Raw genomic sequence first — 15,840 nt, forward strand, 5'->3', positions numbered from 1 at the left:
AATATTTTTGGAGGTTTTCTATATTTTCAAATATGTTGATTTCAATTATAACACAGAATACAAAGTGTCCAGTGCTCACTTGATATTATTATTTTTGATTACAAATATTTGCACTGCAAAAAACAAAAGAAATAGAATTTTTCAGTTCACCTCATACAAGTACTGCAGTGCAATCTTTTAATCGTGAAAGTGCAACCTACAAATGTAGAATTGGTTTTTTTACATAACTGCACTCAAAAATAAAACAATGTAAAACTCTAGAGCTTACAGGTCCACTCAGTCCTACTTCTTGTTCAGCCGATCGCTCAGACAAACAAGTTTGTTTACATTTGCAGGAGATTCATAGATTCTAGGACTGGAAGGGACCTCGAGAGGTCATCGAGTCCAGTCCCCTGCCCGCATGGCAGGACCAAATACTGTCTAGACCATCCCTGATAGACATTTATCTAACCTACTCTTAAATATCTCCAGAGATGGAGATTCCACAACCTCCCTAGGCAATTTATTCCACTGTTTAATGCTGCCCACTTCTTATTTACCATGTCACCTGAAAGTGAGAACAGGCGTTCGCATGGCACTTTTGTAGGCAGCATTGCAAGGTATTTACGTGCCAGATATGCTAAAAATTCATATGCCCCTTCATGCTTCAGCCACCATTCCAGAGGACACGCTTCCACAATAAAGAGATTGCACTACAGTACTTGTATGAGGTGAATTGAAAAATACTATTTCTTTTGTCATTTTTACAGTGCAAATATTTGTAATAAAAATAATATAAAGTGAGCACTGTACATTTTGTATTCTGTGTTGTAATTGAAATCAATATATTTGAAAATAAAGAAAAATCTCCAGAAATAGTTATAATAAATTTAAATTGGCATTCAGTGCGATTAAAACTGCAATTAATCATGATTAATTTTTTTAATTGAGTTAATTTTTTTTTAGTTAATTGCGTGAGTTAACCGTGATTGAGTGACAGCCCTGCTTTAACACAGTATCAGAGAATATCAGGGTTGGAAGGGACCTCAGGAGGTCATCTAGTCCAACCCCCTGCTCAAAGCAGGACCAACCCCCAACTAAATCTTATGACAGTCTATGGGTACGTAGCGCGTACAAACCAAAGAGGGATGATATTCACGACTGGCACCTGGACGTGACTAGGAAGAACGGGCTGTAACAGAGAAAGGGAAGCCGTGGACTGAATATGAGGAGTAACTTCCTGGCAGCGAGATGCATGGGCGGGGGGTGTCAGCCAAGGGACGGGGGGGAGCCCCACCACTTGGAACGGGACTGGACAAGGGGCTGGAGATGTGCTGAAGGGAAACAATCCAGCGCTAGCCCCTGGGAGAGGGACCGAATGACCGAACAGGGCTTGTCCATCTCTAGTTCTGCAACGCTGTGACTCCTCCGTCTGCACGTGTCCTACAACAGAGACTCCCACTTTCCACAGCCCTCCGTGTGTCCCTGACTGGGCAGCGGGCTGCGAATCTGCTGCGTAAGTGCTAAATATTTCCCTTCTCGCTCTTCTGGGGCTCAGGCAGGGCAGGTGGACGCTCCTTGGCTGCCTGATGCAGGTACACGCAGCGCTAAGCATGTGACAGGGTGGGACGGAGCAGCTGCTGGGACCCGCCCTGCAGCCCAGACAAAGGGATCTCTAGGATCTCCAGCACTGCTTCCCTGCACCCCCTGCTAGCAGGTCTGTCTACACAGCACAAGCTGGGCCTGGCCAGCCTGGGGAACGATAGCGCTGAGCGCAGGGACGCAGGGGCTTGCGAGTGGGCAGGACACGCCCAGCCCAGCCCCTGGGGACGTTCTCAGCCTGCTCTGACGCATGCGCGGCGCTCTCTGCACTACTGTTGTTACGTGCGTGACCTGGAGACAAGCCAGCTGGGTAAAGCAGCCGGGACGCAGACATCCCCAGCGCGTGGCGGGGAGGTGGGGAGCAGGGGGTGCTGGGCCAGCCCGTCGGGACACTGAAATGGTGTGGCCAATGCAGCAGCAGGAGGCACACAGGGCAGCGCAGGGTCAGGCTGTCACAGCGGGGTTATTTCCCGTCTCCGCAGCGTCTCTCCCGCTGATGAGCACGGACCGTTTTGCAGGAGAACTGACCCGGGCTACGCAGGGACAGCCGGGCTGTCTTCAGTTTCTGTCTCACGCCGGCGCCGCGCTGCAGAGGGCGCTGCTGGATTAATGACTCCCATCGCACAGGACTGGGGGGGTTCGGACTGCGCTCGTGAGTGACGCTTTCCCTGCTCCCCGCAGTCAGATGGTTTCTTCTGGGTGATCCCGCGGGGCCGGCTCCGTGTATAATTGAGGCCCAGGACTTACTCCGCCTGTTGCGTAGGGGGAGCCCCCGGGTGCTGGCGGCTGGAAGGTCACTGCGTGCGCCGAGCAGCCGGCGGGCTGGCCCTGCTGGGGCAGTCGGAGCTGTGGTTTCCCCGAGCAGCTCTCCCCGCGCTGAGCTCTCCGGAACGGCCCCTGCTGGGCGTGGTGGCTCGTCTGGTGCATGGCCATGCGCTGCATGTGATTGAAGGTCTTCCCGCAGTCGGTGCAGATCAGCGGGGCCTGCCCCGTGTGCACCCGCTGGTGGGTGAGCAGCACCTTCTTCAGGCGGAAGCTCTCCCCGCACTCGGCGCAGGCGAAGGGCCGCTCCCCGGTGTGCAGCCTGACGTGCAGCTTCAGGGTGATCTTGTCCTTGAAGCTCCTCCCGCAGTGGGCGCAGGCGAAGGGGCGCTCCCCGGTGTGGATGCGCTGGTGACTGACGAGATGGTGCTTCTGCGTGAAGCGCTTGCCGCATTCGGCGCAGGTGAAGGGCTTCTCGCCAGTGTGGGTTCTCCGGTGGATCACCAGGTGGTGCTTGTGGCTGAAGATCTTCCCGCAAGCCTCGCAGGAGAACGGCTTCTCCCCGGTGTGCACGAGCTGGTGGATGCTCAGAGGTGTCTTGTCCTTGAAGCTCTTCCCGCACTGGGCGCAGGAGAAGGGTCGTGTGCCCGTGTGGCTGCGCTGGTGGCTCAGTAGATGGTGCTTCTGGGTGAAGCGCTTGCCGCACTGGGCGCAGGGGAAGGGGCGCTCGCCCGTGTGGGTGCGGCGGTGGGTGATCAGGTGGTGCTTGTGGTTGAAGATCTTCCCGCACTCGGCGCAGGTGAAGGGCAGCTCCCCGGCGTGGACCCGCTGGTGGGTCAGGAAGACCTTCCTCAGCCGGAAGCTGCTGCCGCACTGGGCGCAGGAGAAGGGGCGCTCCCCGGTGTGGGTGCGCTGGTGGGTGGTGAGGTGCTGCTTCTGCGTGAAGCGCTTCCCGCACTCGGCGCAGGTGAAGGGCTTCTCACCCGTATGGATCCGCTGGTGGATTATCAGAGCCGTCCTGTCCTTGAAGCTCTTCTCACAGCCCGGGCACGCATGAGGCCTCTCTGCCACCCTCCCGGTTCGTCTCCCCTGAGGGTCTCCGGCCTGGGCTCTCGGCTTCCGGCGGGACCCGCTTTCGCTCTTGCAGCTCTTTAGTTCCAAGAGCTGGAGACCTTTCTCCCCCACTATTCCGGATACGGTCCCCCGTGGTGCCAGGGCTTCGGGATCTTCCTGACCACGACATCCCTCTTCCTGCTCCTCCTTTTTAATGGTGATGCCAACACCTGCTGGAGAGAGGAGAGAGCCCAGACATCACTTCGTCGGCTGGAACAAAGGCGAACTCCTAACACTAAACAAGAGTCACGGGATGGGCTGTGTTCTTAGGGTGTTTGCTTCATGACTCACCTGAGCAGGGGCTCTGGGGTCTCCTCTCTCTCCAGCCCTGCAGCTCCCACACACACGGCTCTTTCCCACACTCCATCTGACAGATGATCTCTGGTTTGGCACCCGGACACCCTGTGCAGGAGGCAAAAATCACAGGTCAATGAGACAGGCTCAGAAGAACATAAGAACGGCCGTACCGGGTCAGACCAAAGGTCCATCTAGCCCAGTATCCGGTCTTCCGACAGTGGCCAATGCCAGGTGCTTCAGAGGGAATGGACAGAACAGGGCAATTATTGAGTGATCCATCCCCTGACGCCCATTCCCAGCTTCTGGCACTCAGAGGCTTAGGGACACCATCCCTGCCCATCCTGGCTAATAGCCATCGATGGACCTACCCTCCAGGAACTGATCTAGTTCTTTTTTTAACCCACCTATACTTTTGGCCCTCGCAACATCCCCTGGCAAGGAGTTCCACAGGTTGACTATGTGCTGCATGAAGAAATACTTCCTTGTGTTTGTATTAAACCTGCTGCCTGTTTATTTCATTTGGTGGCCCCTAGTTCTTGTGTTATGAGAAGGAGTGTCGTGGTCAAAGACACCCACGCAGTGATTTTAGTTTACAGACTCAAGCCTGAGGCCAGTTTATTGACATACATACCAGTGCACTGGGGTGCAGTCCGAAGACTGACACCCCGAGGACCATTCGCAGGCGGCTTTTATTTCATTAAACCGCAAGCAAAGTACAAACAATACGTCATGAGTTAAGAAATTGGGGTTGGGGTCAGTCCCCCCCCTCCCGGTACCTTCCTCATTATTTTCCAAGAATTGGGTGTTTTATTTGGGTACGGGGGCGCTTGGTGGTTTTCCCCGGGGGTGGTACTTGGCACCAGTTTGGGTACATTTCTCGGCAAGGTACATGTTATTTTCCGGGGTTTTACGGTTAAGGGTTAAGGGGGTTACCATGGGACGCCTAAAGAAGATTTATGATTGGCTAATTTTGCAGATAGCTGGAATTGGAAAGTTTGCAGATAGCTGCAACTGCAAGAGTGATCAGCTCTTTGCAAAAGCAATTTCTTAATGTATTTCATAAACTTGCGGTTATTCTATTGCTAAAGCAGTTTCTGTTGTAGCCTTTAGCATTGTTCTTTGTTTTTTCTCCCCCCTCCTCTGGCCATTACCCTTGACCGAGTTTGGCAGAGAACTGTGTTGTTCAATCTTGCTCAGGCCTGGGCCTGTACTGCTTTGTGTAAGGGTAGTTAGCATAACAGATCTCTGTTGGAGGGTTTATTTCGGGGCCTTCAGATCCAAAGCTTTGGCTATTAAAAAGAAGGCCCCCCTGTTCTATTTCCCCACAATTTCCCTCCTCTGATACCATACAGGCATCACTATTCTTGTTTAACAAAGAGGTCATAGGACAGTATTTGGATTTAGAATTGATACTAAAGTGATTAATCTTTGGGTTTGAGGGATAATATAGTGTGGGTTCGGGGGCATCTGTGGAGAAGAAAAGGGCCCTAGGTGGTGGCTGAGGCTGAACTGGTAGCTGGGGCAAATGACATACTTTACACAGGCAATAGGCGACAGCCAACATTAATCCGCAGCAAACTGCAATAACTACCCAAAGTAGAAGGTGGAGGGCTGAGGAGGTAAACCAGCTGGGTGCTACTTGGGTGATTGCTTTAGAGATAAAACACGCAATGTCGTGGGAAGAACATAGGGCACCTAATTGGTAAACGGCCTGAAATGCTTTGGCTGTCTTATTATATTCGATTTCTATTACATGGATTTGGGTCTGAAGGTAAGACATGTTAGAGAGGAGGGAAAATAGAGAGGTTAAGTTTAAGAAACGGTTAGAGATGAGGGAAGTCCAATCAAAAGTAAGGGGGATGGCTGGGCGAAGGGACACATAGATTTGGGGCATACCAGGCCAGGTGATGAAGTGGTACCTTGTGCAGTGGTTAAGTTAAGGTGGAAAGGAAGAGGGAGTTGGGGACTGGATGGCAGGGCGCACCCATCCTTTTTATTAAAAAACAATTTTTCTTCTGGGTCTTTCCCTATTGCTTCCCCTTCCCAACAGGCCATATCTAAGACATTGAGTACTTCCCCGGGATGCAGCTTGCGGAGGCAGGACAACTGTGGGGGTTCCAAGGGCCACAAGGACCACAAGGTTCCGATTCCCACCCAGACGTGTTGCGCAGTGAAATCATGGGGAGTGGTGATGAAACGGCTAGGTCCGTGGGGTGGTTTGACTTCCCATACCTGCCGATTGATGACCCAGTCCCATAGACAGTTTGCCCATGGCCCAGGCACAAGCAATTGCACTAGAGCCCAGGTGCCATTAATAGGCCCCGAAGCTTGGAAGGTACATGCGACGGAGTCACAGCTCCATTGTGACAATGTCCACGTATGTCTCCACTTCCACAGCTCGGGTGGCACTCCCACAGTAGTGGTAAGGGTTTTGGGCCATCGCTGTCCTAGGACATCGCCTTGCATTTCTGCTAAGAGACCGTTAAAGAAATCCTGCATTTGGCTACAAGCTGAATCCCAGCCAGTGTCCTTTCCCACTAGGGCAAGGGTGTTTATTAATTTTTGTAGGAGGGTTTGGGTTGTGGTTCCCAGTCCTGACAGGGCATGGAGGGCCTTTATATTGGTATAGGTGCCAGTTAGCCCTGCCTCAGTAAGGAGGCCTGATGCCCTTTCCAAATTTCCCAGACGTTCTTCATGATCCTGGGCTTTGTTTATTGTCCAAATAGTGGCTGCTCCAGTTAGGCCATGTAAGGCCCCTTCCACCAAGCCTCTTTTTCCCAGATAAAAACTTTCCCACTGCACAAGCTGGCCAGTCGAATGGCCGCTCCCTGGGTACAATTGGGGTATTGGGTATTTATTTGGAAGGCAGAGAGGGGAAATGAGAAAGTGGTGGTTCCCATAGTAGCATTTAGCACAATCCACCATTGGAAACGATAATCCCGTCGGTAGGGTGTGCTATACCACATTTGTTGTTTTGAGACCTGAATTTCTCTGAGGCCACGGCCAGACAGATTTGTATGGGAATTGGAGAAGATATGAGGGGGAGTAGCTGGGGAGTGGGGATTATAACGATGGGCTAGGAGGCAGTCATGTAGAGTAGGGGTATATTGATGATACAGGCTAAATCGGAGGCTACTGATTGGCCAAGATTTAGAAAAATATTACTTTTTCCCTCCCCACCCCAGGTTCGTTAAGGAGTAGAGGCTGAGGAATATTAAAAGTTTCATTTTCAGGTAGTTTTGGCAGCTTCCGCAAGCTATTCTTCAAGATTTCGTAGTCTAAGGCCTGGTCTACACTAAGGGTATGTCTACACTACAGGATTAATTCGAATTTATATAATTCGAATTTAGGAAACCGATTTTATAAATTCGAATGTATTCGGCCACACTAGGCACCATTAATTCGGTGGTTTGCGTCCAAGCTACCATAGTAGCATCGATTTCCAGAGCGTGGCATTGTGGGTAGCTTTTACATAGCTATCCCATAGTTCCCGCAGTCTCCACCCCCCTTGGAATTCTGGGTTGAGACCCCAGTGCATGATGGGGCAAAAAACATTGTCGCAGGTAGTTCTGGGTACAGCCTCCCCCTCCCTCCCTGAAAGCAACGGCAGACAACCATTTCGCGCCTTTTTTCCTGAGTGAACTCTGCAGACTCCATTCTGCATCAAGCATGGATCCCGTTGTGCTCCAGAACGCAGTCTTGAACATTATAAACACCTCGCGCTTTCTCGTGGAGTTTATGCTTACACAGGACCAGAAAAAAGAGGCGAGGAGGAGGAGGCGGCGATTGCAGCGCAGCGACCAGCGTGATGAGGACATGGACACGGACACAGAATTCTCTGAGACCGCGGGCCCCGGTGCTTTGGAGATTATGATGTTAATGGGCCAGGTTATAGGCTTGGAACGCCGATTCTGGGCCCGGGAAACAAGCACAGACTGGTGGGACCGCATAGTGTTGCAGGTGTGGGACGATTCCCAGTGGCTGAGAAACTTTCGCATGCGTAAGGGCACTTTCATGGAACTTTGTGACTTGCTTTCCCCTGCCCTGAAGCGCCAGAATACCAAGATGAGAGCAGCCCTCACAGTTGAGAAGCGAGTGGCGATAGCCCTGTGGAAGCTTGCAACGCCAGACAGCTACCGGTCAGTCGGGAATCAATTTGGAGTGGGCAAATCTACTGTGGGGGCTGCTGTGATGCAAGTAGCCAAAGCAATCACGGAGGTGCTGCTACGAAAGGTAGTGACTCTGGGAAATGTGCAGGTCATAGTGGATGGCTTTGCTGCAATGGGATTCCCTAACTGTGGTGGGGCAATAGATGGAACCCATATTCCTATCTTGGCACCGGAGCACCAGGGTACCCAGTACATAAACCGCAAGGGGTACTTCTCAATGGTGCTGCAAGCACTTGTGGATCACAAGGGACGTTTCACCAACATCCATGTGGGCTGGCCGGGAAGGGTTCATGACGCTCGCGTCTTCAGGAACACCAATCTGTTTAAACGGCTGCAGCAAGGGACTTACTTTCCGGACCAGAAAATAACCGTGGGGGATGTTGAAATGCCAATTGTTATTCTTGGGGACCCAGCCTACCCCTTAATGCCATGGCTCATGAAGCCATACACAGGCAGCCTGGACAGGAGTCAGGAGTTGTTCAACTACAGGCTGAGCAAGTGCAGAATGGTGGTAGAATGTGCATTTGGCCGTTTAAAAGGTCGCTGGCGATCCTTATTGACTCGCTCAGACCTCAGCCAAACCAATATCCCCATTGTTATTACTGCTTGCTGTGTGCTTCACAATCTCTGTGAGAGCAAGGGGGAGACCTTTATGGCAGGGTGGGAGGCTGAGGCAAATCGCCTGGCTGCTGATTACTCGCAGCCAGACACCAGGGCGATTAGAAGAGCACACGATGAAGCGCTGCGCATTAGGGAAGCTTTGAAAACCAGTTTCATGACTGGCCAGGCTACAGTGTGAAATTTATGTTTGTTTATCCTTCCTGAAAACCCGCCCCCTTTATTGACTCATTCTCTGTAAGGAACCCACCCTCCCCCTTCCCCCAGCTTGCTTTCAAAGGAAATAAAGTCACCATTGTTTAAAAATCATTTATTCTTTATTAATTGATTATAAAAAGAGGGAGAGAACCTGAGTGGGGTTTGGGAGGAGGATCAGCGGGAAGGAAAAGCCCAGTAAAAAAAGGTTAAGAAAATGGCAGCCTTTTGCTTGGGCTGTCCACTGGGGTGGAATGGGAGGGTGTACGGAGCCTCCCCCCCCGTGTTCTTACACATCTGGGTGTGGAGGCTATGGAACATGGTGAGGAGGTAGGGGGGTTATACAGGGGCTGTAGCGGCACAGAACCTGAGTGGGGTTTGGGAGGAGGATCTGCGGGAAGGAAAAGCCCAGTAAAAAAAGGTTTAAAAAATGGCAGCCTTTTGCTTGGGCTGTCCACTGGGGTGGAATGGGAGGGTGTACGGAGCCTCCCCCCCCCCGTGTTCTTACACGTCTGGGTGTGGAGGCTATGGAACATGGTGAGGAGGTAGGGGGGTTATACAGGGGCTGTAGCGGCACTCTGTTCTCCAGCAGCCGTTCCTGAAGCTCCACCAGACGCCGGAGCATGTCTGTTTGCTCACGCAGCAGCCCCAGCGTTGCTTCCCGACTCCTCTGATCTTCCTGCCGCCACCTCTCATCTCGAGCGTCTCTCCTCTCCTCACGTTGGTCCCTTCTGTCCTCACGTTGGTCCCTCATGTCCTCACGTTGGTCCCTCCTGTCCTCACGGTCACTGGCTTCTTTCCTATACTTGCAAACCGTCTCCTTCCACTCATTCAGATGAGCTCTTTCATTCCTGGTGGATTGCATGATTTCGGAAAACATCTCTTCTCTCGTCTTTTTTTTACGACGCCTTATCTGGGATAGCCTTCGGGAAGGAGGAGGGAGGCTTGAAACATTTGCACCTGCTGGAGGGAGTGAAAAAAGGAGAGAATTTTTTTAAAAGATACATTTTTCAGAACAATGCTTATACTCTTTCACGGTGTATACTATTCACATTACATAGCACATGTGATTTCTGTGCAAGGTCGCATTTTGCCTCTTAATATTGAGTGCCTGTGGCTTTGCTGCTAGAGATCACAGACGCAGGTCGGGGCAACAGAATTCACCTTGCATGCTGCCATGGTAAGCCACTGTCTTTAGGCTTCTGCGCCCTGCTTTCCCACATACCAAGCAAAGCCCGTTGTGCTGCAGTTTTCCTGTTAGCTTGTTTTCTGCTGCTGAAGGTTAACACCCCCCCCCATCCAATTCTCTGGGATGAGTGCTTTCTCCCTCCCCCCACCGCGTGGCTGGTATCAGGGAAGATCCCTGCAGGAACCAAACTAACACCCCCCCCCCCCCACCCGCCATGAATTCTCTGGGATGAGTGCTTTCTCCCTCCCCCCACCGCGTGGCTGGTATCAGGGAAGATCCCTGCAGGAACCAAACTAACACCACCACCCCCCACCCGCCATGAATTCTCTGGGATGAGTGCTTTCTCCCTCCCCCCACCGCGTGGCTGGTATCAGGGAAGATCCCTGCAGGAACCAAACTAACACCACCACCCCCCACCCGCCATGAATTCTCTGGGATGAGTGCTTTCTCCCTCCCCCCACCGCGTGGCTGGTATCAGGGAAGATCCCTGCAGGAACCAAACTAACACCCCCCCCCCCCACCCGCCATGAATTCTCTGGGATGAGTGCTTTCTCCCTCCCCCCACCGCGTGGCTGGTATCAGGGAAGATCCCTGCAGGAACCAAACTAACACCCCCCCCCCCACCCGCCATGAATTCTCTGGGATGAGTGCTTTCTCCCTCCCCCCACCGCGTGGCTGGTATCAGGGAAGATCCCTGCAGGAACCAAACTAACACCCCCCCCCCCCACCCGCCATGAATTCTCTGGGATGAGTGCTTTCTCCCTCCCCCCACCGCGTGGCTGGTATCAGGGAAGATCCCTGCAGGAACCAAACTAACACCACCACCCCCCACCCGCCATGAATTCTCTGGGATGAGTGCTTTCTCCCTCCCCCCACCGCGTGGCTGGTATCAGGGAAGATCCCTGCAGGAACCAAACTAACACCCCCCCCCCCCACCCGCCATGAATTCTCTGGGATGAGTGCTTTCTCTCTCCCCCCACCGCCTGGCTGGTATCAGGGAAGATCCCTGCTAGCAAAACGCGAAAAGCTCTGGGCCAATCCTCCCCCCCCCCTTTGCACTTGGCTAAATGCAGGGAAGGATTTCTTTTCAGCCACAGGCAAACAGCCCAGTAGGAACGGCCACCTCAGTCCCCTTAATTAAATTCCCTTATTTCAACCAGGTTACCCTAAGCGATATCACTCTCCTGAGGATTACACAGCAAGATAAAGAACGGATGTTGCTTGAATGCCAGCAAACACCGGGACCATACGCTGCCAGGCTCTGTCAGGCAATGATACCAGATTACTTGCTACTAGCATGGCGTGGTCAAGTGTCCTACCATGGAGGACGGAATAAGGCTGCACTGCCCAGAAACCTTGTGGCAAGGCTTTTGGAGTACCTCCAGGAGAGCTTCATGGAGATGTCCCTGGAGGATTTCCGCTCCATCCCCAGACATGTTAACAGACTTTTCCAGTAGCTGTACTGGCTGCGAATGCATCCCAAGTGCTCAGGGCAAATTAATCATTAAAAATGCTTGCTTTTAAACCATGTTTTATATTTTAAAAGGTAAACTCACCTGAGGTCCCTTCCATGGGGTCATGGTCTTGGGTGCTGGCTTGGGAGGCTTGGGAGGGTACTTCAGTCAGGGTGAGAAACAGTTCCTGGCTGTTGGGGAGAACGGAGAGCTGGGTGCTCTCTGCCAGCTCGTCCTCCTCCTCCTCCTCTTCCCCTTCCACGGAATCATCAGGTGTAGCTGATGATATTATCCCCAGCTCGGAATCCACAGTCAGAGGTGGGGTAGTGGTGGCGGCCCCCCCTAGAAATGCATTTCGCTCAGCGTAGAAGCGGCATGTCCGCGGCTCTGACCCGGAGCGACCGTTTGCCTCCTTTGCTTTTTGATAGGCTTGTCTCAGCTCCTTGACTTTCACGCGGCACTGATCTGTGTCCCTATTGTGGCCTCTCTCCATCATGCCCTTGGAAATTTTTTCATAAGTTTTGGCATTTCGTCTTTTCGAACGCAGTTCAGCTAGCACTGAATCCTCTCCCCATATAGAGATCAAATCCAGTACCTCCTGTACGGTCCATGCTGGTGCTCTTTTTCGATTATCAGCCTGCATGGTTACCTGTGCTGATGAGCTCTCTGTGGTCACCTGTGCTCTCCACGCTGTGCAAACAGGAAATGAAATTCAAATGTTCCCGGGGCTTTTCCTGTCCACCTGGCCAGTGCATGCGAGTTCAGATTGCTGGCCAGAGCGGTCACAATGGTGCACTGTGGGATAGCTCCTGGAGGCCAATAACATCGAATTGCGGCCACACTAACGCTAATTCGAATTGACAAATTCGATTTTGGCGCTACTCCGCTCGTCGGGGTGGAGTACAGAAATCGAATTAAAGGGCCCTTTAATTCGAATTAAATGGCTTCGTTGTGTGGACGGGTCAAGCGTTAATTCGAATTAAGGCAGCTAAATCCGAATTAAAGTCGTAGTGTAGACCAGGCCTAACCCCCAAATTCGAACTAAGGTACGCAACTTCAGCTACGTGAATAACGTAGCTGAAGTCGACATACCTTAGTTCGAACTTACCGCGGTTCAGACGCGGTCCACACGCGGCAGGCAGGCTCCCCGTCGACTCCGCGGTACTCCTCTCGCCGAGCTGGAGTACCGCAGTCGGGATCGCTTCTGGGATCGATTTATCGCGTTCAGACCAGACGCGATAAATCGAACCCGGAAGTTCGATTGCCAGCTGTCGAACTACCGCGGTAGTGTAGACCTGGCCTTAGTTCACTCAGCTGTCCGGCAATGAGGCTGCAAGGGAGGGGTTACCAGCACAATCACCTTGCTTGGTTGGAGGCTTTATTATGGCCTCAGGTGGAGAAGTTGTTTTCTTAGCAAGATCCAAAGGCTTAGTGGATTTGTCAACGGACAAAGGAGAGGTCACCAGCCTTCCACCCAGAAGTGAAGGACAAGGCAAAAAGCTGGCAACCTTTCCCCCTTCCTTCACCTTTGTTGTCCGGAAGGAGCAACAACGCCAGAAGGAAAGATAGACCAATCAGTGGAAGAGCCATTTCAATGAGAAACATGGGCGGGTAGTCAATTCTCAGTACTTTACAGCGGTGTTGATAATTAACAGGGCTTGATAAGAGTCCCTTAGCATGGGGCCAGGGCAGTTCTTTGCTGATGGACCTTTATGTAGACCCAGTCTTCTGGTTTCAGTGAGTGGCAGGACTGCTGTATATAAAAAGACCTAACACATTTCGTTAGTGCCTGACTATTGTGTAATTTATTAAACGACTGTTTATTTGAGCCAGGGCCAGCAGGGCACTGCCGGTAGTTGCATTGGGTGCCCTGGTAAAAATTTTATGAGGGCTGAATCTGGTTTTTTGATTGGGAGTGGCCTTGAAAGGGCATTTGGCCATACTGGATCTGTGAAGCTGCACATAGCTCTTTTATAATCAGTTCAGATATGCCAGATTGTGACACAAAATCCTTAAGCAAAAGTTTTACAACAGTTTTTGCATTTGCCCTTTTTACAAGAAAATACATTACTAAAACTAACACATACTTACAATTATAACATTTAAACATTTGAATAAAATTAATCCAAATATTTAGAAAAAGTTCCCAAAGAGGGAAAAGTGCTGCCTGCCTAATCATTATGTCGCTGGCAGCAGTGCTGGGCCACAGAGGAAAAGTCCTATTTAACTGCAGCAATCAACAGTGCACGGTCATCCGGTGATGCACGCGAGCAAACAGGGCCAGAGCACCTGAGGCGCAACCGTCCAGGGAGCGCCAAAGGTGATCAGGTGCAAGGTGTACCCAGCAACACTTCAAGAACAATTTGTGGCTTTTTAGTTGATATTCGCTTTTATTTGCTATTTGTTACCAAAACAGATTTAAAATTTTCCATTCTTCTGGCTTTGACTACCCTGCTGCAGCCACAACTTTGGTCTTTATTTAAAACAATTTATATCTTGTAAAGCATTAAGTCACCTTAAGGATTAAATGCTAAATACCAAAATTAAACAACACTAGTTTACTTTGTTTGACAAAAGTATTTTTTTGGTTCTATAACCCCAACACAACATTAATTTATCTTAAACTTATAAAACAAAAAATTATACACACCAGGAGTGTTTTTTAACAAATTTAACTAACTTTTTCATAGTCAAATGATTTACCTATATAACCTCCCTGCCTGGATTATTTACAGACACTCCCAAAGGAATGGCTGCAAAGAAACCAAGAATTTTTTCTTTTAACATTTATACATAGTTTCACTGCTTAATTCCCACCAGTAATTACAGAGTTAACTTCTTACTTTCTTTCTTTTAAATTCCTTAAACTGCGGTTGCCTGCCCGTTTGGGCCCAATTCTTCTTTTTTTTTGCTGGTTCACTTTTTTTTTTTTCTTCATGGGCATAGGCATTGTTTTACTACCAATTCAGCAAGGAGGGTGGGCTTTTTGGCTAACCCCCCTTGTAGGAGAGGATTAATTATTTAACAAAGCAATTGCTATTATACACAAAGAGTGGTTAAACAACACAACAATACTAGAACACTGCTATTATGCTTGAAGAATAGTCAAACAACACTAAAACACAGCAATAAGCCCAGGTCTCTTTTCCAGGCGAGACCATTCGCCCAAGCCCCCTCATTTTACGGGTGAGGCTAGATCCCCAACATTCACACCAATGGGTAGGAATTTATAAGGGAGGACCTCGTACACCCCCCTTCCGGCAAAGAGCACCAGCCTGTCTTCAAAGGAACGGGGTAGGATACTCTATTGCCTCTGGTACAGCGGGCGATTTCCAGGGACTCCCCCTCTCTCTGAGCAGGGGAGGAAGCTCACTCCATACGCGAGTCCATGCTCCAAGAGGAAGATCTGGGGTAAGGTTTCGGTCGTAGGTCATCCACACAGAGGGTTAGGAAAGGCTTGGTCCCCGTACACCCCTCCCCCAGCAGAGAGCACCGGCCCGCCTTCAAGAGAATGGGATGGGTTACTCTACTACCTAGGCGTACGTGGGCGGTTTCCCGGGGCCTCCCCGCTCTCCGAGCAAGGAGGGACGCAATCGTTACTTAACGGGCAGAAAAGGATGGGGACCCCCTTACGACCCACAATCACACAGCACACCTAATTCAGGAATTCCGTGCTCCGGGATTCCCTGTACCTTGCCCTACTTGCGCAATGGAGGTCTCCGGTATTCCCAGTCCCTTGCCCCACCCGCAGTAGGTTTCAGGGTGCCCTGTACCTTGCCCCACTCACGCAGCGGGGGTCTCCGGTATTTCCAGTCCCTTGCCCCACCCGCAGTGGGTTCCAGGGAGTGGATTCCATCCCCTACTCACTATGGGGTCCACTTTTCCGGGGTTCCTCAGCAGCCTGTTCTTCACCCTCTGGGGGAACCACTCCCCAAATGGCGATAGCCATAAAGCTGACTAACACAACGTAGGAAGCTATAAAAGCAAAGCATAGGAGCTTGGCGTTCTTCTTGTCCTCGTAGTTAGTAACGGTTTCCTTTATGTCCCGGAGAGCCCACACAGTCTATTTAGCCTCTGTTCCTGCCTGAATAATCTCCTGTCATCCAAAACTTGTTTTTATACTGGGCTGGCACTCTAAAAGTGTTTAACTGCCAGACGGATGTCCCAGTAATTTCACCAAGGCTGTTCCAAGGAAACCGTTGGGTCTAAGACCCTCGTGTACACACCACAAAACAGACAGTTCCCTACGCCCCCCCCCCCAGCTTATAGCCTAAGTAAACAATGATAGAGATAGCGCAGCATGATGCAAGAAATTAAACAGACAAGTTACAGGACGGACACACACAAAATGAACAGGCGTCAGGCAAATGAGTCTAGCCTTAAAAGGTTCAGATCACAGCGCGTCCTTACCTGAACCCAGAGCCTATGGACAGCTCTCCACCGAAGCCCAAATAGAGACAAG

At 51.0% G+C, this 15,840-nt stretch overlaps 1 protein-coding gene across 1 annotated transcript in view; it reads right to left on the reverse strand.

Annotated features, from left to right (window-relative positions):
* Window positions 1–2,262: 2,262 nt before the first annotated feature.
* Window positions 2,263–15,840, reverse strand: part of LOC135875115 (oocyte zinc finger protein XlCOF6-like) — a 37,412-nt gene continuing 23,834 nt past the window's right edge. The window contains exon 4 of the mRNA XM_065400099.1: window positions 2,263–3,339. Within this exon, the coding sequence (XP_065256171.1) occupies window positions 2,263–3,339 (1,077 nt within the window). The remainder of the gene's footprint in view (window positions 3,340–15,840) is intronic.

This window comes from Emys orbicularis, chromosome 2 (assembly GCF_028017835.1).
Source record: "Emys orbicularis isolate rEmyOrb1 chromosome 2, rEmyOrb1.hap1, whole genome shotgun sequence".
NCBI classification, from domain to species: domain Eukaryota; kingdom Metazoa; phylum Chordata; order Testudines; family Emydidae; genus Emys; species Emys orbicularis.